This window comes from Ovis aries, chromosome 8, assembly GCF_016772045.2.
Source record: "Ovis aries strain OAR_USU_Benz2616 breed Rambouillet chromosome 8, ARS-UI_Ramb_v3.0, whole genome shotgun sequence".
NCBI lineage: Eukaryota > Metazoa > Chordata > Mammalia > Artiodactyla > Bovidae > Ovis > Ovis aries.
Genome location: NC_056061.1, coordinates 12600507 through 12624758, shown reverse-complemented (window position 1 = coordinate 12624758; position 24252 = coordinate 12600507). Strand labels below are relative to the sequence as shown.

The 24252-nt window shown below is 43.2% G+C and overlaps 1 protein-coding gene and 1 long non-coding RNA gene across 7 annotated transcripts in view; one reads left to right on the top strand and one right to left on the bottom strand.

Moving 5' to 3' along the window:
• Positions 1–24252, top strand: part of NCOA7 (nuclear receptor coactivator 7) — a 158069-nt gene that overhangs the window by 122930 nt on the left and 10887 nt on the right. For 5 of the 6 annotated variants that reach the window (XM_060419203.1, XM_042253206.2, XM_004011139.5 and 2 more), the window contains one exon: positions 18153–18300. The exons of the other annotated variant lie outside the window; for it this stretch is intronic. In XM_060419203.1, coding sequence (XP_060275186.1) covers positions 18153–18300 — 148 coding nt within the window. The remainder of the gene's footprint in view (positions 1–18152; positions 18301–24252) is intronic. 6 annotated transcript variants of the gene reach the window in all.
• On the bottom strand, positions 133–24235 carry LOC132660194 (uncharacterized). Its single transcript, XR_009601507.1, has 2 exons — positions 23969–24235; positions 133–22175 (listed from the first exon to the last, which is right to left on the bottom strand). It is a non-coding gene; the product is annotated as an uncharacterized LOC132660194 (long non-coding RNA).

Below are 24252 nucleotides of genomic sequence, written 5' to 3'. Positions count from 1 at the left end.
ATCCTAATTTCATAGAAAGTGAAAGTGAAGTCGCTTTGCGACCCCATCGACCATAGCCTACCAGGTTTCTCCGTCTGTGGGATTTTCCAGGAAAGAGTACTGGAGTGGGTTGCCATTGCCTTCTCCAGGAGATCTTTCTGACCCAGGGATTGAACCCGGGTCTTCCGCATTGTAGGCAGACGCTTTACCATCTGAGCCACCAGGGAAGCTGAGAGACAATTGTTTCAAACAAAAGAACAAGAAAACTCTCTGAAAAAACAACTTAATGAAACAAAGATAAAATAATTTACCAGATAAAGAGTTTAAAACATTAATAATAAGAATGCTCACTGAACTAGGGAAGAGAATAGACGAACAGAATGAGAATTTTAATAAGGAACTTGAAAACAAGAGCCAGTCAGAACTGAAGATAGTAACTGAAATAGAAAACACACTAGAAGGAATTAACAGCACACAGAGTGATATAGAACATGTGAGCAATCTGGAAAATTAAATTAATGAAAATCACCCAATCAGAACAGCAAAAAGAAAAAAATGAACAATTTAAGGGACCTCTGGGACAACATCAGGCATACTAATATGGGTCTTTATATGGGTCCCAGAAGGAGAAGACAGAGGAAAGGATTAAAAATGTATTTGATAAAATTATGACTGAAAACTTTCCAGACCTGAAGGAGAGAAACATATCCAGGTATAGGAAGCAGAAGAGTCTCAAAGGAGTCTCAAATTAAACCAAGGAGATCCACCCCAACACACCATAATTAAAATGGCAAAACTTAGAGAATTCTACAGGCAACAAGAGGAAAAGTCATGTACAAGGGAATCCTCATTTGAAGTGCTATAAGAGAAAAACCTAGGCAACCAAGAGTGTTCTACCTGACAAGACTGTCATTCAGAATAGGAGAGAGAAAGAACTTCTCAGAGAAGCAAAAACTAAGAGTTCATAAACACTATACCAACTCTTTAAAAGCAATGTTGAAGGGTCTTCTCTAAGTGGAAAAGAGTAGGCTGCAAACCCATGTTTGGGAATGCATGTAAGAATTAAAGATTTTAAAATTTAAAAAAAAAAAATTCATTTCCTGCATGTAAAAAAAAAAAAAAAAAAGAATTTATCGGAAAGGAAAAAGCCCACTAGTAAAGGCAAGTATATAGTAAAGGCTGTGGATCAACCACTTACATAAGCCAATATGAAGATTAAAAGAGAAAAAAAATAGAAAAATCTTAGCTGTAACTATAGCTAACAGTTAAGGGAAAAGCAAGAGAATATGTAAGATGTCAATTATGGCATCAAAACACAAAATGCCAGGGAGGTGGTGGTAAAGATGCAGATCTTTTAGTATGCGTTGAAACTTAATGACTATCTAGAGGCTTAATATAGATTGTATTCCAAACATTTGGATACTCTTCTATATAAAAAATACATTTGTCTTTTTTCCTCTACGGAGATTATTTCCTTTCTTAGAAAGAACCAATAATTCCTATTTAAATTAAAAATGTTATCTTTTTTCAATTATTTATGGCCTCTTAACCTCTGAAATATTTAATATTTAATTTTTTATTTCATATTTAATAATAATTGATTTCATATTATTTAGCTTTTAAAATCAGTAAGATGGAAATAGCAGGAATTATGTAGAATTGGCCAAATCATGTATAAATGTTTAATTCATCAATCCAGGATGAAGTAACTGGTAAGTGTGATTTGTGTAATAAGTAGGCTAATAAGAGAGGGAAAGGGAAAAAGGGAGAGCCCATGAGTATTTTTCAGTCAGTTCAGTCACTCAGTCACGTCCGACTCTTTGTGACCCTGTGGACCGCAGCACGCCAGGCTTCCCTGTCCATCACCAACTCCCGGAGTTTACTCAAACTCATGTGCGTTGAGTTGGTGATGCAATTCAACCATCTCATCCTCTGTCATCCCCTTCTCCTCCCGCCTTCAATCTTTCCTAGCATCAGAGTCTTTTCAGATGAGTCAGTTCTTCACATCAGGTGGCCAAGGTACTGGACATCAGTCCACTACCAACATATTGGACATTGGTAGTGGCATCAGTCCACTATACTTATTTTATCTACACTACCACTATGTACAATTGAGTGTGCGACCTTCTTTGTTTTCCCTGCCTCCATGACAGGAGACACAGGAGACTTGGGTTCGATCCCTGAGTCGGGAAGATTGCCTGAAGGAGGGCGTGACAACCCACTCCAGTATTATTGCTGGGAAAATTCCATGGACAGGGGAGCCTGGTGGGCTATGGTTCATGGGATCACAAAGAATTGGACATGACTGAAGCGACCGAGCACATGTGCATGCTTTATATAGTATTTAGAAGAATATTAAAAAGCAAAAGCAAAATAAAAAGCTCATAATTTTGTTACACAAAGCTGACTACAGTTCATCTTTGTTTTTGTAGCCTTTCAGCCTTTTTTCTATGTGTGCATTAATGTAGTAAGTCTATATATACACAAATACACAATATACATGTATACACTATTTTGTAAACTGCTTTTACTTCTCTGCCATTAAACATCCTATCTGCATTTAGTAAGCATGCATTACTTTTGTTAATGAGATATAAAATTGAAAAAATTGATTTTTCTATTAAACTCACTTTACAGTGGGAAGATAATCCAAGTCCTAAGGACCCTCATGAAGACTAAGAAAAATGCTCCTTATTTCTCATTTTCCTTAGAGAAAACAGTGAATTAAAGGAATCACAGACTGACCTAGTTTTACACCATGAAATCTTGAACCATAGTTAGTGCTGCATTTTCTGATCAAAAGTCATCTTTTGCTTGCTTTTAAGGGTATCAGAGCTAAACTGAAATCTTTAGTAATGGTCAGTGCCCAAAAGACCATCGTTCTCAATAGTCTTTACTATACTTTTTAGAACAATCTAGGCTCTAGTTAGTCAAACCAGGTATATTTCAGAATACAAACCTGGTGATTTTTATGTCATATTGTAGTCTTATAATAATGTTTTAAGATAAGCATATCACTAATAAAGAAAAAATTCAAAAACAGCTCCAAAATAATTCCTAAAGGAATTATCTTTCTCTCTTTGTATTAACACAAGTTCTAACTTTGGGGAACCTACTGAAAAAAAAGTAAGCTATAGGATAATAAGGTTACTTATGTAAATATTCTCACTTTATTTTTTTTAATACTTCCAAACATTTTGAAGTGGTCTTGCTTCCTCTCATTCTATTCCTGGTCATTTTACTTTTTGTTTCACCCACTTAAAGTTCTAGCAATTCATCATTTTCCAGAAGCACCTTGGTAGAGGCAGCCACCCTTCAGTAACTTCACTAACCAGCTTTGGCAAGCGCCTTAAGTTAATCAGTGACTCTACAGTGGAGCCTAAGCATGTGAAAAAAGAACGCCCCTTTTAGAGTGAGCGCTCTACTCCGGTGGCTGTGTTTTGTGGTGGAAGAGTGAGAGCCAGCACTTTGGAGAGTAGTTTGTTGCCTGTTTCCACTGCAGGATAATTAATCCCGGCCAATGGGTGCCGCACATAGTGTTTGGGAGTAAGTATGCAGAAACAGTAATTACTGCAACTACATGTTTGCAGGGGCCAGATGGAGGGATGTGGGGAGAGATGCTTAGGGGCCCGTGTTAATTATCTGCTCTGGGAATCAGCTGCTGAGTAACTTGGTCCCTCCGACCCAATGCTGCTATGTGGGAATGTGAGCGTGGTGTTGCTAAATTTTCTCATCTCTTTCAGAAGAAATTGAATTATGGATGATGTGTGGCAAATCCCCCCAATTTTGCAGTATTAGCCACTGTTTATGGGGAATATAAAGTAGTGAGCAGTGCAAAAAGTACTTCCCTACTGCTGAGTCCAAGTAACAGGCTGCCGACTGAAGGCCTCCAGCATTGATATTAATATAAACCTTCAGTTTTTACTTATTTGTGAGTGATCTGTATTGTAACTATTTTGTTTTGATGAATGATTCTCAAAAGGACTTTCCTATTATTTCTGGTGAACAAAGAAGCTTGTTTAGTTGGTGCTTTGTAAATGAAGTTTTCTTTTATAGATACACAGAGACCCTTTAAGAATGGACATTACATCAGGGCATTACTAACCATTGATTTCATTTGAAGTTGTAGAATGTTGAATCCAGAAGGGACCTTACCAGCAAGTAAAATGACCCCTTTCATATAACGGCTGAGAGGGTAACAGGCAGAAAGGCCAGGGGTCTCCAAATGGAGGAAATAGGCTGCAAGAGTCTCTTAAAATTCTGTGTTGCCATGACAACACCTGGTTCCACCTGAACTCAACTTTTCTCAAACTTTGAGCTAACCAATGCGTTTTTCTTATGGAAATGTTTTTCTTAAACTGTGTTAGTGAAACTATGTATTTGCTTTGGAATTTGCCTTTCTTCAAAATGGTTCCACCTAAGACTAACTTTTTTTTCCTCTTCTCAAACTTTGGGCTGATAATAGCTCAACAGACCAGTATTCATATCAATTGTTTTATGACTGGGGGATGACACACTTCATGCCATCAGATCTCAAAAAGGCATATTGTGGGAGAGGGGCCTAGTAAAACTCTTCAGCCTTGAGGTGTCCCTCTTATCTGATTAATAGCTTTCTGGCAGACATAAAACATCCGGCTAAAGACTAGCAGAGGGGCACTCTCCGTCCGCCTTCTGATGTCTGTGTCAGAAGCTTTCTCTGTCTTTTTCATACTTTAATTCAACTGCTACACAAAAGTTCTTGAGTGATCAAGCCTGGTTCCTGGTCCTGAAGAGAAATCTTCTTTGGAGATCAAGAATCTGACACCGTTCACCCTAAGCTATCAGGACCTTAGGTCAGGCCATTGAGGATGGGTTTAAAATTAAGTGATAGTTTTCTAGTAATAGCTTCTGTGGTCGAGAGTGCTTTGCCTTAAAAACAAATGAAAGCATTCTGTTTTGTAATGACCAGTCTACTGTAGAGCTCACACAGCTATTCTATTAATAAATAGCAAAAAAAAATGTTGTGATTGTATTTAAGTCAGGAAAAGTTAAACATTTCTTTAATGATTTAAATAAAATGCTCGTATAAGAAGAGAGCAAGATATTAAACACAAACAGGAAAAGAGTGCTTTGCCTTATTGGGTTTCTGAGTGGAAAAGTCTGGGAATGGTTTAGGCTGAAGTGCATGCTGCTGCTGCTGAGTCGCTTCAGTCGTGTCCGACTCTGTGTAGCCCCATAGATGGCAGCCCACCAGGCTCCCCCGTCCCTGGGATTCTCTAGGCAAGAACACTGGAGTGGGTTGCCATTTCCTTCTCCAATGCATGAAAGTAAAAAGTGGAAGTGAAGTAGCTCAGTCGTGTCTGACTCTTAACGACCCCATGGACTGCAGCCTACACTCCACCCATGGGATTTTCCAGGCAAGAGCACTGGAGTGGGGTGCCATTGCCTTCTCCGAGGCTGAAGTGCATAGAATATCTTTAATTTACCATTCATACAGCTGAACAGGGGGACTACATATGTACTCCTTACTGTCTGGGTCACATTCTTTCTTCTTCCCTTTCTTGTAGTATTATTTCCTATTCTCTGTACCATAATGTACTCTAAAGTATATCTTTAATGTAATAACCATTAAATTGTTTAATGGTTCCTGCTTAGTTTTTAAATTAAGTGCGTGGTTTGCGGGTTATATCTTGCTGTGTGTTGCCCCAGTTTCTTTTCGTACCAGTCAAGTGACCTGTGATAAGACGAGAATGCCTAGCTGCTTCTGGGTCGTTTTGGTCAGGTTTGTTGGTCTATGTGGTAGCACGATTTTAGAGAATCACATATAGGGCACTTTCTGAAAGATCTGTTTCAGAGTAGAATGAACTTATGCATTTAACACTCCATATACTGGAATAAGGAGCTAGGTTTTCTTACCTTCATTTTAAGAGCTCAGAGAGGGATTTCCCTGGTGGTCCAGTGGCTAAAACTCCTCACTCCCAATGCAGGGGGCCCAGGTTCGATCCCTAGTCGTGGAACTAGATCCTGTGTGCTGCCACTGACAGACCCAGTACAGCCAAATAAATATATAGATTAATAATAATAAAATAAAAGCACAGAGAGATTAAGGAACTTTCCCAAAGCCTCCAGCTGATAACAAGTGGAACTAACTTGGGAGGTCAGGTCTTTAACTTAGAAATGGTGCTTTTGTCCTTTACCTCACAATTATGTTTAAAAAAAAAAAGCAACAGTAAATAAAATCCCACCATAACTAGTAGTCTTGTTTGATAGCATAAATGATAATCATACCTAAAACCTTTACACCTCAACTGTGAACGGCTGGAATAATGTTTTGTTCCAAGCATCACCTCTGATTTGTCCTCACGTTTTATATCCCTCAACCCTACAGCTTGGTCAGTGGTGGGCTTTCATGAAATAGTAAAACCAGAACAGCAAGACTGACATAAAGGAAACAGTGCAACATGTGGGTTGAGACCATGAACTGACCTGAGGTTAATGCCAGGTCCGCCCCTAGCATACTGTGTGGCTGTGGGCAAGTTAGTTAACCTGTGTAAGCATCTGTTTCTTCCAGCACTAACTAGGAGCGCTAATTATAGTGGCTGCCCCCTGAAGTTATCATGAGAAATAACTGCGCTTGTCTGTCCTCTAAATGATAGTCAGTTGCTGCTCTGCGGCTTCCTTTCCTATAGTTGGCAGTACTTTTTGCCTCTAAGGTAAGCCTGCTGCCTTCTAAGAACCTTTATCATTTCCCTTCTTTGAATTTCTTTCTCAGAGATGACAACTCTATCTGCTAAATGCAGATTTGTAACTTGAATATGGTGTCTTCTTTGGGGTGAATCTCTAAAGGAGCCTTGAGGCTTATGACAAAATCTCCGTTCAGTTCAGTCACTCAGTCGTGTCCGACTCTTTGCGACCCCATGGACCGCAGCATGCCAGGCCTCCCTGTCCATCACCAACTCCTAGAGCCTACTCAAACTCATGTCCATTGAGTTAGTGATGCCATTCAACCATCTCATCCTCTGTCGTCCCCTTTTCCCACCTTTAATCCTTTGCAGCATCAGGGTCTTTTCAAATGAGTCAGTTCTTCATATCAGCTGGCTAAAGTATTAGAGTTTCAGCCTCAGCATCAGTCCTTCCAATGAATATTCAGGACTGATTTCCTTTAGGATGGACTGACTGGTCCTAGCTGTCCAAGGGACTCTAAAGAATCTTCTCCAGCACCACAGTTCAAAAGCATCGATTCTATGACACTCAGCTTTCTTCACAGTCCAACTCTCACATCCATACTTGGCTACTGGAAAAACCATAGCCTTGACTAGATGGACCTTTGTTGGCAAAGTAATATCTCTGCTTTTTTGCCTAAGTTGGTCATAACTTTTCTCCCAAGGAGTAAGCATCTTCATTTCATGGCTGCAGTCACCATCTGCATCCAGAATCACTGCAGATGATGAAATATGATTAAGCCCAAAGTTGGAGTTAGACGGGAAACCTGAACAAATCTTGAGTGCCGGGTTTTGGTATCACCAGTGGCTGGATGGGTGGGAACTATTCTTGTGCCTGGAGGAGTGTGAATGGCAAGCTCCTCGCTATGTCCACCACTTCGCCTGGACCCTGGCCTTGATCGCCTCCTGGCTGGATTGCCATTGCCGCCTTCTCCACAAAGTCTTTGTTTCCAGTTAGTTGTATCTCTTCCTGACCTTCCCTCATTGGCTCCACAGCAGTCTGTCTAAACTGCAGATCTGGCTGGGCCACTTCCCTGCCGGAGCCCTGGATATTGCCTAGTGGTGCTTCTCAAACTTCGGTCATTCCCTTCCTTTCCAAATACCCCCATATCTGCAAACCATCTGTACTACTATTTCCTTAAGAGTTGTCTTCAAAGGATTTAGATCAACTCTTTTTTTTTTTTTAACTTAGGCTTTTCCTGAGCAGTAATATCTGTGAAATTTAGGAGCTAATAATATGCTAATTGTGTTGACTCCCAATACACTTTAAATAAATACATAACTATGGAAATAGGGTCCTCTGGGCGTCCTCTGAAGTCACTGGAGCTGCCCATGGTACACTTTGGAGAATGGTAGCCTTGGAATAAGGTCAGAGCATATAATCTTGTGCCCAGGATTTGCTGTGACCCAGTGACCCAGCTCCTCTGGCTTTTTCTTCCCCCCCACCCCTGCCAGTCCATTAACAAAAGATAAAACTCTATCTTTTTTCCCCACCTGTCAGGAATTCTTCTCCTCCCTGATGAGTTCTTGTCCTGCGTGGACATCCCAGTCCTGATGCCCACTGGCTTCTGCCATTGGAACTGTGTTAGGCACTTTTGTTGGCTTCTCTCAACCTGATCGCTTGAGGGCAGGGGCTGGATCACCCTGGGCAGGCACCGTGTCTCAGTAGCTTGTCCCGATTACAGAATCTGCGTCAAGAAGTCACCAGGGATGTGATTGCATTGTCCCTCCTTCCCTCTGCCATGTCCAGTTTGACCTCCTTCCAGCACCACCCTGCCCTTACAATGCCAGGTCGTTTTGCACATGACCCTGCAGTGGAATACTGCTTGCCTTCCTCCTGTAACTGACTGTTCCTTCAGAACTCAGCTGGACCTGGACCCCTCGGAGGCCTTCCCTGACCCCAGCATGAAATGATTCTCCACCAGGCTTACCTTTGTTATCACTCTTCTTAAAATAATAATAACAAGAAAGAAAGAGGCTCAACAGATGGAGCGTGGAGGCCAGAGTGGGATGTTGGAGGAGAGAGATACAAGAGCGTGTGGCTGCAGCAAAGAGCCCGTTAGGGAGACTGACACACAACAAAGCTCTCAGGAGCCCTAAGGAGTTTGAAATTATCCGAAAACCTCCAGGGAGAGAGCGGAAGGGTTTTGCACAGCTGGGTCAAGTGCTCAGATGTGTATTTTATCACCTTGCTTCTACTTCTCTGCCTCTTCTTGGCTTTGTTCCAGGACTTCTCCTCCTGCTTTTTCCTTACATACCAGGTTTTTCCAGGGCCCAGTACCTGTCCTGTGAGTTCCCTGCTCACAGATGTTACCACCCTTACTGCTTCATGACCGCATGGTAGCCAGCAGGGTGGTAATTACTGGTAATGCAGTAATTGTGTTGGCTTGGCCCGAGGCCGTAGATGGTGTTCTGAGGTAACTGAGGCTGAAGCTCGGTGACTCATGGAGACCACAGGGTGAGTCAGTGTGCTTCAAAAATAAAATAAAAGCCATGAATGAGATACTGTTGAGTTTCTTCACGGTAGGTCAAGTTTGAGGAAGTCAGCTTCACTAAAGTAGTGAGGGAGGGAACAGGATGCAAAACCCTGCCTCCATCCACACAGTTTCTGAGGCAGGTTTCTTCTGTGCTGTGCTAAGTCACTGTAGCCGTGTCTGACTCCTTGCCACCCTGTGGACCGCAGCCTACCAGGCTCCTCTGTCCATGGGATTCTCCAGGCAAGAATACTGGAGTGGGTTGCCATGCTCTCCTCCAGGGGATCTTTCTGACCCGGGAATCGAACTCTCGTCTCTTATGTCTCCTTCATCGGCAGGCAGGTTCTTTACCACTAGCGCCACCTGGGACAAAGGGCATATACTAGAAGGTTAATAGAGTCAGGAACAAAAAGGAGTTGCGAAAAAAATGTTTAACCCAAATGTTAACAATATAACCTGAAGGGAAGATGAGGTATGGGAAGGAAGCCTTAGGGAGAAACAAAATCTCGAGGCTTATGTTTTTTGTTTGTTTGGGGTTTTTTGACCACAAAGCAATGCATGTGGGATCCGAGTTCCCTGACTAGGGATCGAACTCATACCCTTTGCATTGGGAGCTCGGAGCCTTAACCACTGGACCACCAGGGAGGTCCCAGAGGCTTATATATGTATTTTTAAGAGTGGGGAAGTGCAAGTAAATTTGTGGATTAAGATGAAGGAGATAAAGTGGTAGAGAAGTGAGATGGGAATAATGTAGGGAGACCACTCAAGGGTGGGACTGTTTGAAGTTCTGAGAGGAGGGTTAAAACAGGAGAGCAGTTACTTCTTCTGAAGAGAATGCTTACTAAGGGGGAGCACCCTATTAGAGAGTCCTCTGTTCTGAGAGGCAGGGTGGGTAGAAGAGAGACTGAATGTGGGCTGAGGGCTGAGTCTGGAATAGCTGCTGAGTGGAGGAGCCGTGGAGGAGGGGCACTGGAGGTGAGTAGAGAGCCCCAGGAGGGCGGGTTTCTTCTGGCACACGTTGGGCGCCCTTGACTTGTAGTGGACCTATTAAGCTCCAATAAGCAAATGCAGCAACATCCATCGTCTCACTAGAGGAGTTAGAAAGGTGCTTGTTTCTGTGAATAGGGGTTTGGAAGGGCAGGTGCAACAGGAGGGAGAAAGCTGTGTGCCTTTAGGAGGCCCTGGTGGGGGTGAGGTGCAGAGACTGGCCTGGAAGTGTGTGAATTCCCGAGGGGCTGATACTGGGGAAAGGCGAGGGGTGAGGGTCAAGGTGAGAGCGGAACTGACGGGGTTGTGGTCGTGAGGAGGGCAAGGTGGGGGCAGAGGGACAAGGAGGGGGTTTTCAGAACTTCAGGCCTGTTTCCAGAGGGCAGGATTCGGTTCTGGGAACTAACCACCAGGAAAATCCAGTTAAGCTAGCCAAAAAGAACTGTTCCAGGAATTAGGTTAGAGAAACTTAAATAAACTCAGGGCCTCTCTAATCTAGAAGGAGAAAAAAAAAATGAAGTCACATCCTCTTCTTTTTGGTCTCCAAGGACCAAGGAATGAAGCAATCAAACCAGCTCCAGATGAGCTTTAATTTTCTCTCATAGGACGGGCCTTTCTAACTGTTCACCCCTGCTTTCCCCTCAGAGGCATAGTGTGAAAACCCCTCCTTGTAAGACAATGCGGAGGTTTTACGTGTGGGAGGCTATGGTTGAGGGATGCTGGGGTGCGCCAGGGTCCTGGGCATCTGAGAAAAGAGACATGGGCATTCCCCAGCAGGTTGCCCTGTTGCACAACCTACTTTGGAGGTTTCCTGTATCCCCGGAGGCTTCTCGAGGCTGGGGAGACTGTTGGCTGCAGGCAGAGAGCCTGCCACCTGAGAGAGGCAGGAGGCTGTCCAGGGCTGTTGCACACCCGTCGCAGCCAGTGGAGAGCCGTTCCCAGCGGTGTGGCTGAGCAGAGTAGGCTGCCCTGATGTTCCCCAGGCCTGGAGCTGAGTGCTGTGTGCAGTGCGTGGAAGTGTGGAGAAGGAGGTATGGGGGAGGGTGCCCCCATGTGACCTAAGGGCCACTCAGGGCATCTCACACCTACTTAAGCTTCGTTCATAAAACCCCAAACCAAGGAAGTAGCCAACTCATTCTGTGAGACCCTTAACAGTTGCAAAAGTGCACCATCCCCCTTGGGGCTCAGCATTCATAAAAGAGGAGGCAGTCTGCTTAGACTGGCTGGAGCATTTCCGGTGATGGGGTATTCGGGCACATCATTCAGTCTTCGCAGCCTCAGTTTTCTGATCTTTAAACTGGGCCTAATAACACTTGACTCTTAGAGCTGTTGTGTAATGTGAGGTCCTCAAGGCAGGGAATCCAATCTTTTCTTTTTAGGTAGCTGATATATTTCATCAGCATTGCTTAAAACATAAGGTCGCTTCTGTGTTTAACAGTAAAATTTTTCTGACACTGACCTTCTTTTATGGTATTTTGAGAATGCATGTCTCCGTTCTAGACACTTCCTTTTGTGGTAAGTTCAGCAAGCCCAGGGATTGTCCAGTTTAAAGGGATGACCCTGGCTGCTCTTGACCTGGCTACAAAATAGGCTACTCTGTCAACCAATGATCCCAGAGGCTTGATTCACCTCGCAGGAAATCCAACCATCCCTAGAGAAGAGATTGGAATAAACCTCTCTTACTTGGTCACTGCAGATTCTTGCCCCAGGTTGATGTAGTTCTTCTAGAGAGAAAAGTGCATGGTGGCAAGAATACCTTGTGCCCACACTCACCTTTCCCTCCCCAGCCCTTCACTTGTTATAGCTCCTAGGGGTCTCATAGTAAAGGAGAGGTAAGCCTGGCGTGCTGCAGTTCATGGGGTTTCGCTCAGTGCTGACTGAGTAAACAACGACAAAGGGAACTCACGCATATATGTATGACATGTGTAGCCATTTCTTCCATCGTATGCCCACTGTGGCAAGTGGTTGACCTAAGTTTTTCCATCGGCAACACAACATGCCCAAATTAATCTGCTCCTAAAATAACCATGGCATTCATATGGATCCCAGGTCATCAGTCTAGATCAGACTGTTCCCCCCACCACCTTGAAGAGTTTCTCTTCCAGAAGGAAGGGGTATTTCTTCCAGAAAAGGATATTATCCTTTTCTGAGAGCTTACCTCTATTAGGACCAGCTTAATTCAACAGAGATGCTCTGATAATGTTGAACTTTGAAAAAGAAGGTATTAGACTTGAGATTTCCTCCTTCTTAGGAAATCCTTTGGCCCACATACAGATCTTCCATCCCACCCACCTGCCCAGTGGGTTATAGGAACAAGCTGTGGTCATCAAACAGGAACTGTTCAACTCTACCCTCCTCTAAAATAATACGTCCTACTCACCTTGAATCTGCATAATAAAAAGAATTGCTCAAATGGTTTCCCAAGCAATTTGTTGTCTTGGTCACCGAAAAGGGAAGTGACTGGCAGTTCCTGAGATAGGAACTCACCTTAAAATCTTCACGGACCTGCAGGTGTCACAATTTATATTTTCTTATAAGAAAATTATAATTTATAAAATTATACATTTTCTTGTAAGAGAAATAAAATTTTATTAAATTTTCTTATAATAGAAATAAAATCTTCAGTTTGAATCTCTGCCTCATCCCTCATTCGCTTGCAGTCTTACACAGGGACATATGCCAGCTTGAGACCCTAGCATTTCTTAGGAGGCTTCTTCAGTGTTTATATTTGTACAATGCCTTCTCCTTTGAGAGTAACGTGTTAGAGAAGAAATAAATGAGCACTCCTTCATGGATAGTTGGTTCAAAAAGTGATGAAGAAAATGTGTCTTGTGTCATAACCAGGACGTTACAGGGGAACCAATGCAGAAATCAGTGTAGGGTGCATATGGGGAAGGCTTTGCAATGTGATTCAAAGAACCTCAGGAGATCTGGTCCTGGCTGTGATGCTGATAGTAGACTTCAACGCCTTCATTCTCTTATATCAAGAAGAGTCAGCTGGATTAAATGATACCTTATATCTCCAACCCTAATATTCCAGAAGGTAGCTCCTCCAGGGCTGGGTCACTGGCGCATAGTGGGTGCATAGGGAGTATTGTTTAAGGAAGCAATGCCCTGCAGCCAGGGACCACCAGGAACACCCCTGAAGTTGAATGAGCTTGCTTGATTTATTGTATTGAAGTAGAATGCATGGGACTTAGGGCCATCTTAGGGCCCTTTCTAGTTAGAGAGTGCTAGAAAAGGGTCACAGGATGTATGTTAGGTGATTCGAGGGAGAACTTTAAGTCGAACTGGATTAGACGCAGAAATCCCATGTTGAGGGAGGGAAAACGAGAGAGGCTAATGCCCTAACTGGTGAAGTAGCACAGTCATTTATAGTAGCCAGATTAGAGGGATGTTTGGTCATTTTTGTGGGTGCACACTGTGTTCAGATATAAGACCCCAGCAGACTCATCTCTGTCATGATTCATCGTGGTCATAGAGTATCTTTGCCTGATGTTCATATTCTGTGTGGACTTCCCTGGTGGCTCAGACGGTAAATTGTCTGCCTACAATGCGAGAGACCTGGGTTTGATCCCTGGGTTGGGAAGATTCCCTGGAGAAGGAAATAGCAACCCACTCCAGTACTCTTGCCTTGAAAATCCCATGGACGGAGGAGCTTGGTGCAGGCTTCTGTCCATGGGGTTGCAAAGAGTCGGGCACGACTGAGCGACTTCACTTTCACTTTCATGTTCTGTGGAATTGTTTATGTTCAACAGGAGATTACCAGAGCCGAGCTGGGAGTGCTAAGCCAGCTCCTCTACCAGTGGGACCTGGCCGATAGGAGCAGACCGGCTCCCATGTATCAGGAAGTGCTTTCTTCTTTCTCACAGATGAGCTAACCCACATATATTTAGGAAGCCATTTTATCTGAGGTGGGTAAGCATGTAATAAATGTGTCCTTTTACAAAAGTTAGAGTGAAGCATATTTGCTTCTCAACTTTTTTCTAAAATACACTTAAGATGGACTAAATTTTAAGTGTTAGAAAACTCAAAAAGAGTTAGAATTGTATACTTACCAACCTTTCTGGAGTCATATGATTTATTTTACTGTTAAGTTAACTTTTAATAGGAAGTGTCATATTACATGATAAAAATAGTTTGGAGATTCAAAGCAGCAAACATATTGCTGGTGGGAGGGCAAAAAATGGTGCCATAAGTGAATTGCTCCTTCGATAACGCAGTCTCACTTCTGAGAATACATCCTATAGCTCCGTCTGTAAGACTTGCAAAAATGACGTTCCAAGTTACTCATGACACAGTTTATGACAGCACTGTCTTGAAAACAAGCCAGGTGACCAGGCTAGAGAGCATGGTTACGTAAACCAGGGTAAATCCACTCAGGAAAGTACTGTGTAGTTATAAAGGAAAGAACGAGGAAGCCATCTCTCTACTGCTGTGCAAAGATATCTAGGCTCTACTGCTAAGCAAAAAAAACTAGAGAATAGTACTATTTTTCATAGAAACAAAAGAGGAAAAGAATTTATATTCATGTTTATTTCTAGCTATAAAAATAGATATAAATATCAAACCCAGTCAGTCCTAAAGGAAATTAACCCTGAATAGTCATTGGAAGGATTGATGCTGAAGCTCCAATACTTTGGCCACCTGATATGAAGAACTGACTCATTGGAAAAGATCCTGATGCTGGGAAAGATTGAAGGCAGGAAAAGAAGAGGGTGACAGAGGATGAGATGGTTAGATGGCATCACCAGCTCGATGGACATGAGTTTGAGCAAATTCTAGGAGATAGTGAAGGACAGGAAGGTCTGGTGTGCTGCAGTCCACGCGGTCACAAAGAGTCAGACACGACTTGGCGACTGAACAACAATGAACAACATACAAACAGCACCACAGGAACACACAAGGAGATAAGAAAGTGGTCACCTACAGCGGGAGAGGTGGACCCAGAATGTGATGCACAGGGATATGACTAAGGTGGAAAGTTCTCATTATTTGCTTTTTTTAAATGTAATTTTAATTTTAAAATTATAAAAATGTACTATCAAGTCCAAAAAATTAAGGAAAGATATATATATAATGTATTTTTCTTCTACCTCATTCCATTCCCCAGAGATAACCATTCCCCTCAGTTTCTTACATAGTTTTTCAGAGTTGTCCACTGTCTTAGTCAAGGATCTCAAGAGAAACAGAACTGAGAAGATGTGTGTGTGTGTGTAGGTATATATATGTCTGTATGCAGACACACACATATACAGAGAAAGATTCCCTTTAAAGAATTGGCTTACATGGCTATGGGGGCTGCCAAGTTCAAAATGTGCAAGGTAGGCTAGCAGGCTAGAGGAATAGGGAGGGGTTGATATTGTAGTCACAAACCTGAAGGACATCTAGAGACAATTCCTTCTCACTCTGGGGACTTTAGTCTTTTCCTCTTAAGGCCTTTGACTGATTGGATGAGGCCTACCCACGTTATGGAGAATAATCTGCTTTATTGAAAGGGTGCTTACTTGTTAATCACATCTTTAAAAAGAAATACCTTCACAGCAACATCTAGACTCATGTTTGACCAAAGACTGGCCACGGCCTAGCCAAGTTGACATATAAAATTAACTATCACAGCCATGCACAGTTATAACATAGATCTATATTTCTTTTTTTTTTTTTTTTAGAAAAAAATAGAAATGGTTAGCATATCATAGCACACTGATACACACCTTGTGTTGGGTGCCAACTTCCCTTGTTTTGAAGGAGTAGAAGTCTCAAAGGAACTATACCTTTAAAATATATGAAAATAAGAATTTTATATTATGAAAGAAAAGACATAATTATTATAAAAGGGAAAAAAAACAGCTTAGAAAAACATTTGGTAGTGGCTAATGTTTACATTCTATAAAGGCTCCCATATATTGAAAAGAAAAACAATGACTCCACAATCACAGAGCCAATTCATAGAAGGCAGCCAGGAAGCAAACATTTGAAAAATGTTCAACCTACTACCGCTCAAAGAAATACAGAATCAGTGGGGTAAAACTTAAAATATATATGAAATTCATTTAGAAAAAAAAAAAAGATAAGATTGTTACCTTAGATGCAAACTGTAATGCTCTTGTCAGAGTAAATTAGTCAGGCTTTCAAGAGCAGTTTGTTAAGATGGATCACGAGCTGTAAAACCATGCCCTTTGGCCTAATAATCCCTCTTCTGGGAACTAATCTTGAGGAGATAATTCAAAAGATGACAAAAGGCATGGATCATGAGGATATTCATTGCAATGTTATTTGTACAACCAAAGAAAAAGAATTGGAAACAAGCTAAACATCCCAAGGACATAGGGATTTGGGTAATTATGGTTTATTACTTCTGTGAAATGCAGCCATTACAAGTCAGTACAAAGATTAGCAACAATGGCAAATATGCGCTATTTAATGTTACATATAACAATTATGTCTTAGCCCCGGTAACGATGGAAAGAAGACCTTGTACCTATGATCAAGAACAGGTTAGGACCATAGAAACCTAAAGGCAGTTGGATCCACTGGAATGTTAGAATTATGGTGACATTTCTGTTGTGTGTTTTGATCCTGTTTATATTTCTCAGTTTGTTGTCGTCGTTTAGTTGCTCAGTTGTGTCTGACTCTTTTGTGTGGGACTGAGGTCACTAGGCTCCTCTATCCGTGAGAATCTCCAGGCAAGAATATTGGAATGGGTTGCAGTTTTCTTCTCCAGGGGATCTTCCTGACCCAGGGATCAAACCTGAGTCTCTCTCAGTGGCCCAGGCATTCTTACCACTGAGCCATCAGGGAACCCTTCAGTTAGTTGCTATAACAGAATATGACAGACTGGGTGGCTTTTAAAGAAGAGGTCTATTTGCGACAGTTCCAGAGTCTCGGAAGTCCACGATCAAAGTGCTGGCAGATTGAATGTCTGGTGAGGGCTTGCTCTGGTTCCATAGATGGCTGTCTTTGCACTGCGTTCTCACGTGGCACAGGGGGCTGGCCAGCACTGTGGGGTGTTTTAATCCCAGTCATGAGGGCTCTGCCTCATAACCTAAGCACCTCTGAAAGGTCCTACATCCAAATACCATCACTTTGGGGATTAGATATCAACATACGAATTTTAGGGGGACACAAATATTCAGTCTACAGCAAGAGTGTTACAATATTTTTACAGTTAGAACTTTTATAAACTTAGGAATGAGTTAGCACTGTGCCAAACAGGAGACTCAAATTGAAATTATCATTTTGTAATTATTAAAGACTTTAAGAATCATTTGATCCTATCTGTTTTTTACACCTCCACTGTGATGGTTGCAGGTCAGAGAACTTTTGACTCTTTCACATGGGTGAAGGGTGGGAGGTATTTTAGGTGCTAAGACTGAGAGCTCCCAGTCTTTTCTTGGGAACTAGCCACCTGTCTGTTGGTTAAGTCTGGAGAGATGCTTCAGATGTTAAATATGTATAAGAGAACAGAGATATTGAAGGCAAGACTGCATTCCTAGTATTGGTTAAATTAAGTCTGTTTCTAATGTTAAAATGATAGCTAGTATTATCCCTGCTATTTTCTAGGTATTAAAGATATTTTATTAAAATTAAGGTATAATAATGTTTCAGTCTACATAAAGACCCACTGGAATATTGCTTTGTTCCCATCTAAAGTTTCAGGTCAATTTTTCCCCTGTGAATAGAGATATTCAATAAATGAGGATCCAATGAAGAAAAACAATTTTGGTGTAAATATTTCATTGTGTTTTCTACCTTTAAGTTCCATCTCTTGATCTTTTCCTCAGATTGAAGGACATTTGCTCAGTGTCTGTGGACTTTTGCTTGCATTTATTGACTTATTTTCCAAATTTGGAATGCACAAGTAGAGACTGTCTTCAACATGGGAGATTTCCCAAGTAGCAACATGGACTTGCTAAGCAGGAAAAGGAGAGTCATACATGCCCAAGTTCCTACTCGTGCCTGCCAGGAAAGTAGATTTGGTGTTAACCCCTATGGCAAACGTGTTTTTCAGGGTGGATCACTTGTACACGTTCTTTGTCCAGTGGTCTCCTGACGTCTATGGGAAAGACGCCAAAGAGCAAGGCTTTGTGGTGGTGGAGAAAGAAGAGCTGACTATGATCGACAACTTCTTCAGTGAGCCAACCACCAAGAGCTGGGAGGTGAGGCTCAAGAGGGTTAGACTGTCGTCCTTAAAGTACAAGGCACAAACGAAATATTCTCGTGTCCAAAATCCAAGCACTTTTTGGCTGGCAAGAAGTTAAGATTTCTTGTGCGCCTTGGAAATCCTATGAGGGAAAACCTTCTTCCTCTGTTTGAAACTAGTTTTGTGTATTAGGAAGACACTATCACCACATCTACCAGCCAGTTATTTCACTTCCCTTTTTTGAAACTGCTGCAGGGTCCCCATTATGTACATGATGAAAGTCAAGCTTCTTAATTTGGCCTGAAAAACCATTCTTTTTTTTTTTTTTTTTGAGCACTTAGCAAGCCCTTCTCATGTTAGGAGCACAATGGATGGGCTAAGTAGAATTTACTATCAAGGAGTATGGATACATCATTACAATAGTGAAGTGAAGTGAAAGTTGCTTAGTCGTGTCCGACTCTTTTGGGACCCCATGGACTGTGTAGTCCATGGAATTCTCCAGGCCAGAATACTGGAGGGGGTAGCCTTTCCCTTCTCCAGGGGATCTTCCCGACCCAGGGATTGAACCCAGGTCTCCCACATTGCAGGCGGATTCTTTACCAGCTGAGCCACAAGGGAAGCCTAAGAATACTGGGTTGGGTAGCCTATCCCTTCTCCAGCAGATCTTCCCGACCCAGGAATCAAACCAGGGTCTCCCGCATTGCAGGGGGATTCTTTACCAACTGAGCTATGAGGGGAGCCCTGATAGCTCAGTTGGTAAAGAATCATTACAATATAGTGAGGTAATTGCCATTATAGGTGAGGTGCCACAGGCTATGGAAGCGTGTACCCAGACACCGGAATGGAGCTAGGGGATCCAAGGAAGTGACCCAGGAGGAGTAATCTGAGCTGAGATCAGAAGTGGGGGGACAGGCAGCTGGGGTGGAAGTGGGACACAGAACATGTTCTGGCCAGAGAGAAAAGTCTGCTGTGCAGAGGAATGACCCAAGGGAGAAGCAAAGAGTGTGCGGCTTTTGATGGACTAATAAAGAGTTCAGTGTGGCTGGTTCATAGAGTGCAAAGCTGAGGGAGTGGCAAGAAATGAAGCTGGAGATAATGAAATGGCAGGTCACAGAGGACCTATGAACTGCTTGAAGAGTTTGGTTATTTTCCTAAGGGCAGTAGAAAGGCACTGAGCTGTTTTGAGCGTGGAGAACTAAACAGAGACACGCATTTTGGAGAGCCTGCTCTTGCCGGCAGGTGTGCAGTTGATTGGAATTGGACAACACTTGAAGACACTCTAGGAAGCTCTTGCAGTAGTCACTGTTGAGAGCGCGCAGTGCCTGAAAGAATGACAGTGATGACTAAGGAAACAGCGCTTTTGAAAGATAGGAGGAGAAAGAGGATTTTGTGAGTAGTTAATTACATGTGGAAAGTAAGAAAGATGTCAAGATTGATCTCTTTAGATTTTTAGGTTTTTAGAATGGAAACTGGAAGGATCGAGGTACCAGCCCTTCACTGTGATAAGGAACATAGCAAGAAGATTAGGTTTAGTAAAAAAAAATGCTCTGTGTTCTGATCCCAGGGATTAGTCAACAAGAAAGAACTAAGGTTTGTCTTTTAGATCTAAAACCAAGGAGGTAGTAGTCAGTGACTTCAGCAAAAAAGCAGATTCATTAAAGTGGCAGCTTCAAAATGTAGCTTCTAACATTCAGGGAATGTATCCAGGGTGAGTGAATGGAGCTAGTGGATGTGGGCCAACCACTCAAATTTGCTTTTGGAGAATAAAAATGAGATGGAAAGCTGGGAGCGAATGTGAGGGTGGGAGGTTTTCCTTCTCGTGAGAGAGGCTTTAACCTTTCAGAAGAGATCAGCAGGAATGGTAGAGTAGAGGGTTCAGAAGATAAAATAAGAGAGGGCATAAGCCAGGGACTGGATCCCTGAGAATTGGCAGGGAATGTAGGGGTGGGGATAGGATTGGTCTTAGGTGTTCAGGCAGCAGAAAGGAATAGGGCGTGTGAGAACAGAATGCAGATTCAGTGGCAGTATTATGTAAGTCGTGGTATTGCTCATTTGATGATTTCTTGGTAACAGCAGAAGGGGGCATCTCCTAGAAGTGAAGAAGGGAGGACTTGGAGGAATACAGAGAAGGTCTGAGTAGGAGCTATAGAAACCAGGAATAATGCCAGCTGACGAACTGCAGGAGGATGGCTGCCTGCTACTGAAGGCCCCGGTGGGGTCTGGCATCAGCCTGCGGTGGGGGGTGGCAGGCGATGAGGTTTCTCCAGCAACACTCCCAACCTGGATGCAGGTTCATCAAGCGACTGTCAGATCTTCCAAGACTGGCCCTCTGTGAGACAGGGACGGTGCAGGGTGGAGAGGCCGGCCCCTTGGCTCTGACTCCGCTGACACGCCGGGTCCTTCCGTGTGTGTGTTTGCCTCACCATCCCTTTCTCATTTACTCACTCCCAGCCCCGCGGTGCATGCATGCACACAGCAAGCTCCTGTCACCCTTCGCAGGCCCAGCTCGGCGGTCACTGCTGCGAGGCTTTCAGTCGAGTACTCCTCCTCTGCTCCCTCAGCCCACGGTTCCCAGCACTGCGGTCTGTGGCCCCGCACTTGGCTTGTTTGCATGTTTGCCTTCACATTGCTCCTTCTTGTTTGAAACCATTGATTAAAAATAGGGTTTCCCAGGTGGCACTAGTGGTAAAGAACCCGCCTGCCAGTGCAGGAGATGCGAGAAACTCAAGTTCGATTCCTTGGCAGGGAAGATGCCCTGGAGGAGGGCACGGCAACCCACTCCAGTATTCTTGCCTGGAGAATCCCAGGGATAGAGGAGTCTGATGGGCTACAGTTCATGCGGTCACAAAGCGTCAGACACGACTGAAGCAATTTTAGCACAGCACAAGCCTGTTAGACTCTCCTTCTCTTTGGCTTTTCTTATCATCTCTGTTTTGTTTTGTTTTATTTCTATCCCTGGCCAGTCTTTCTGAGTACATTTTAAAAAATATATTTATTTATATTTAGCTGCATCAGGTCTTAGCTGTGGCACGCGAGCTCAGTAGTTGTGGCTCGTGGGCTTAGTTGCCCTGGGATAAGTGGGATCCTAGCTCCCCAACCAGGGATCAAACCCACGTCCCCTGCATTGGAAGGCAGATTCTTAACCACTAGCCCACCAGGGAAGTCCCCCAAATATACTTTGCTTGTTCGTTTTCTCATGGTGTTCCCCAAGGGTTTATTTCTGACTCTTTTTCTCTTCTCATCTATTACATCTTCCTTGGATGAGCTCATCAGCTTTTGAGATTTATGCTGCAGATTCCCACATGTCTGCTTCACATGCTTCTTTCTTTCCAAGCTGCCGCTGTCAAGCACATAGAGGCCCCACAGGGACCCCTGGGTCTCCACGAGGCAGAGATGGCGTGACACTGGCATTCTGGCTAAGGCATCAGGGAATATCAATTCCTGTCCTCCTCACCTAACCATCTGTGCCCAAGAGGCCCCCATGAGATATGTGCCGAGAAGAAGCAGAGCTGGGAAAGGTATATTTTCTTGTAGAGGCTATGTGTGGTCTCTTGCCTCAGTATGGAGGCCTGGAGAGAGGGTTTCAATTGTTTTGGGAATTCAATCCTTTCCTGACTAGGTCTGGATATCTTGAACGGAAGCAGCCCTCGTTTAGGCCTATTCTGCCTCTTTCCACTAATCCCAACCTTGAATCTCAGCTCCTGACAAGTCCAGTGGGAGCAGTGGCCGTGCCCTCCAGCACACAGAGGAAAAGGCGCTGAGGAGGCATGCGGAGAGAGAGAAGTCTGCTTCCCGGGTTAGAGTCGAGTGGGCTTGAGTGAGCCTCTCAGGCTGAGCCACTGAGCAGGATAAAAGAGAGCGCTCATCCCTCTAGAAGGTGTGTCTCTAGACCTGTGGTGGAAGAGGAAGAAAAGGAGGGATGGAGAAGGAGGAAGAAACGGGGTGGCCTCTTCCAAGACCCTAGTGCTCTTGTTAACACTTGGGGCACATGGAAAGAAGAGATACCTGGAGACAGAGGTGACTGGACTGTTATCCCGGTTTCTTGCCACATGGACAAGAAAGTCCAAAAGTACAATGAAGCGAAGAATTGAGCTGTCCTGGCTCCTTCCCATGCAGGAGCAGACTCAGCTTACTAGCATTACCTTAAAGCCGGGCCCCTGGCGTCCCATTCCTTCTCCTCTGTGGGTGGGAAGAGGAAGCTTCACTCCCCTAACGGGTGTCTGATCCTCAGCATGTCCAAAGTCCTGTCATCTTTCCCCCAAACATGCTTGTCCTCATGCCTTCTCATCTTAATTAGTGGTGCCCCAAGTCAGAAGCCTAAATATCATCCCAGATTCTTCTCTTTCATCCTCAGTCATCTCCAGTTAGAGTCTGTTGATTCTGATCTCATGTGGGGTGGGGCCCACCGCCCTAGTAAGCTGTCTGCACCCTTTCAAGGGCACCTCCAGCCAACCCAACCATTAGTCCACCCTCCACACCAAGCTCTTCAAATAGGCATTATTCCCTAGTTTTATAAAATACCTGCTTATTATATTAAATTTGGAAGCTATAGAAAAGCACAATGCTGCACATTTTAAAAATAATATCTAACCACACAACACTTTTGTACATTTTTTAAACTCTTTCTATCATAGAGTGTTTTCTAGGGGGTAAGGGTAGGGAGAGTGAGTCTTTTTATTTTTGCAAAATGAGATCATTTTTATGTATAGTTTGGTATCTGGCTTTTCTTACCTGACATCTTGTGAGAATTGTATCATATTTAAAGATTTGGAAGCCTTGTTTTAATGGTTACATATTTTAAGCCTCAATCAAAATTTAACAATTCCGCCACTTGTAGAAATCGTATTCATTCAAGTTTTTCACAAGGGTGAGATGATGTGTAACTCTGACTCTTTTCCTAATTTCCTGAAAGTGAAATTACTTAGCATAAGGGCATTACTTTTTTAAGTCTCCTAATTTTGTATATAATGACAGTTTGCCAGAAATGTGAGGCATACCCTTCTCACTGTGCTTCTGCTAACAGAAAGCTTTATTAACTGTTCTTCCTTTCTCAAAACTTCTGCTAATTTGAAAAGCGAACAAATGATATATTGTAATTGCTTGTGTCACGCCTTGCAAAGCAGCTGGCACTGGGGTCATAGAGAAAGCACTCAGCAAATGTTAGCTGTCACGAAGCGCCAGGCACTGAAGGGTATGCCAGCTCACTGGCGCAGAGTCCAAGCGCTTCTGCCCTAGATTGTGTCCAGACTCTCGCACTGAGAATAAGTTCTGGCCAACCTGAGACTGGTCACCAAACATCCTCCACAGCCTCATGACCCCTGGGATGATCTGTGTAGCGGCACTCAATCCCCCAGCGGTACCAAAAGGCCATTTATGACCTGGAAAACTCACAGAAAGATCCTTGAAAATTGATCCAATAGTGATCTGCATTTCTCTCCAACCCCTAGAAATCTGCCCTGGCCAGTAGAGGAAGACTCATCATGCTTATTTGTCATTAAGATTAATATTTTGAAAGGTTAAAAGGTAAATATTACTTGGCCGACTCTTTTGAAAAACTGAATCTAAAGTAACGTTTTTCTCAGCTTCATATAAACCAGATGTTCTTCCTTCCTCTGAACGTCTCTCATACTCAACAGACAGGGTCTTGAAGTGAAACGCCGTTGTTCTAAATGTAATGAACCTACCTCCGGTAAAGCCTCCTTTTCATCTTTCCTTTGAGATTCAAACTGATGTCAGCGAGCACACTCAAAGATTTAAAATGGAGATTTCCCTTCAGAGAAGATGCAAGAAAGAAAAATCTGAGAAGGCAGGGCTAGAAAAAGCTAGCTCAGGCAGCCGGAGGACAGTTGGGAAGAAAAGTACAAGATGAAGAAGGGGGAAAAAAAAACGCACAACAATGAGGTTTTGTTGTGCTGTTAGGAAACCACCAGCGTTTCAAAGGTGAAAGTGTCATTTTACAGCCTCACAG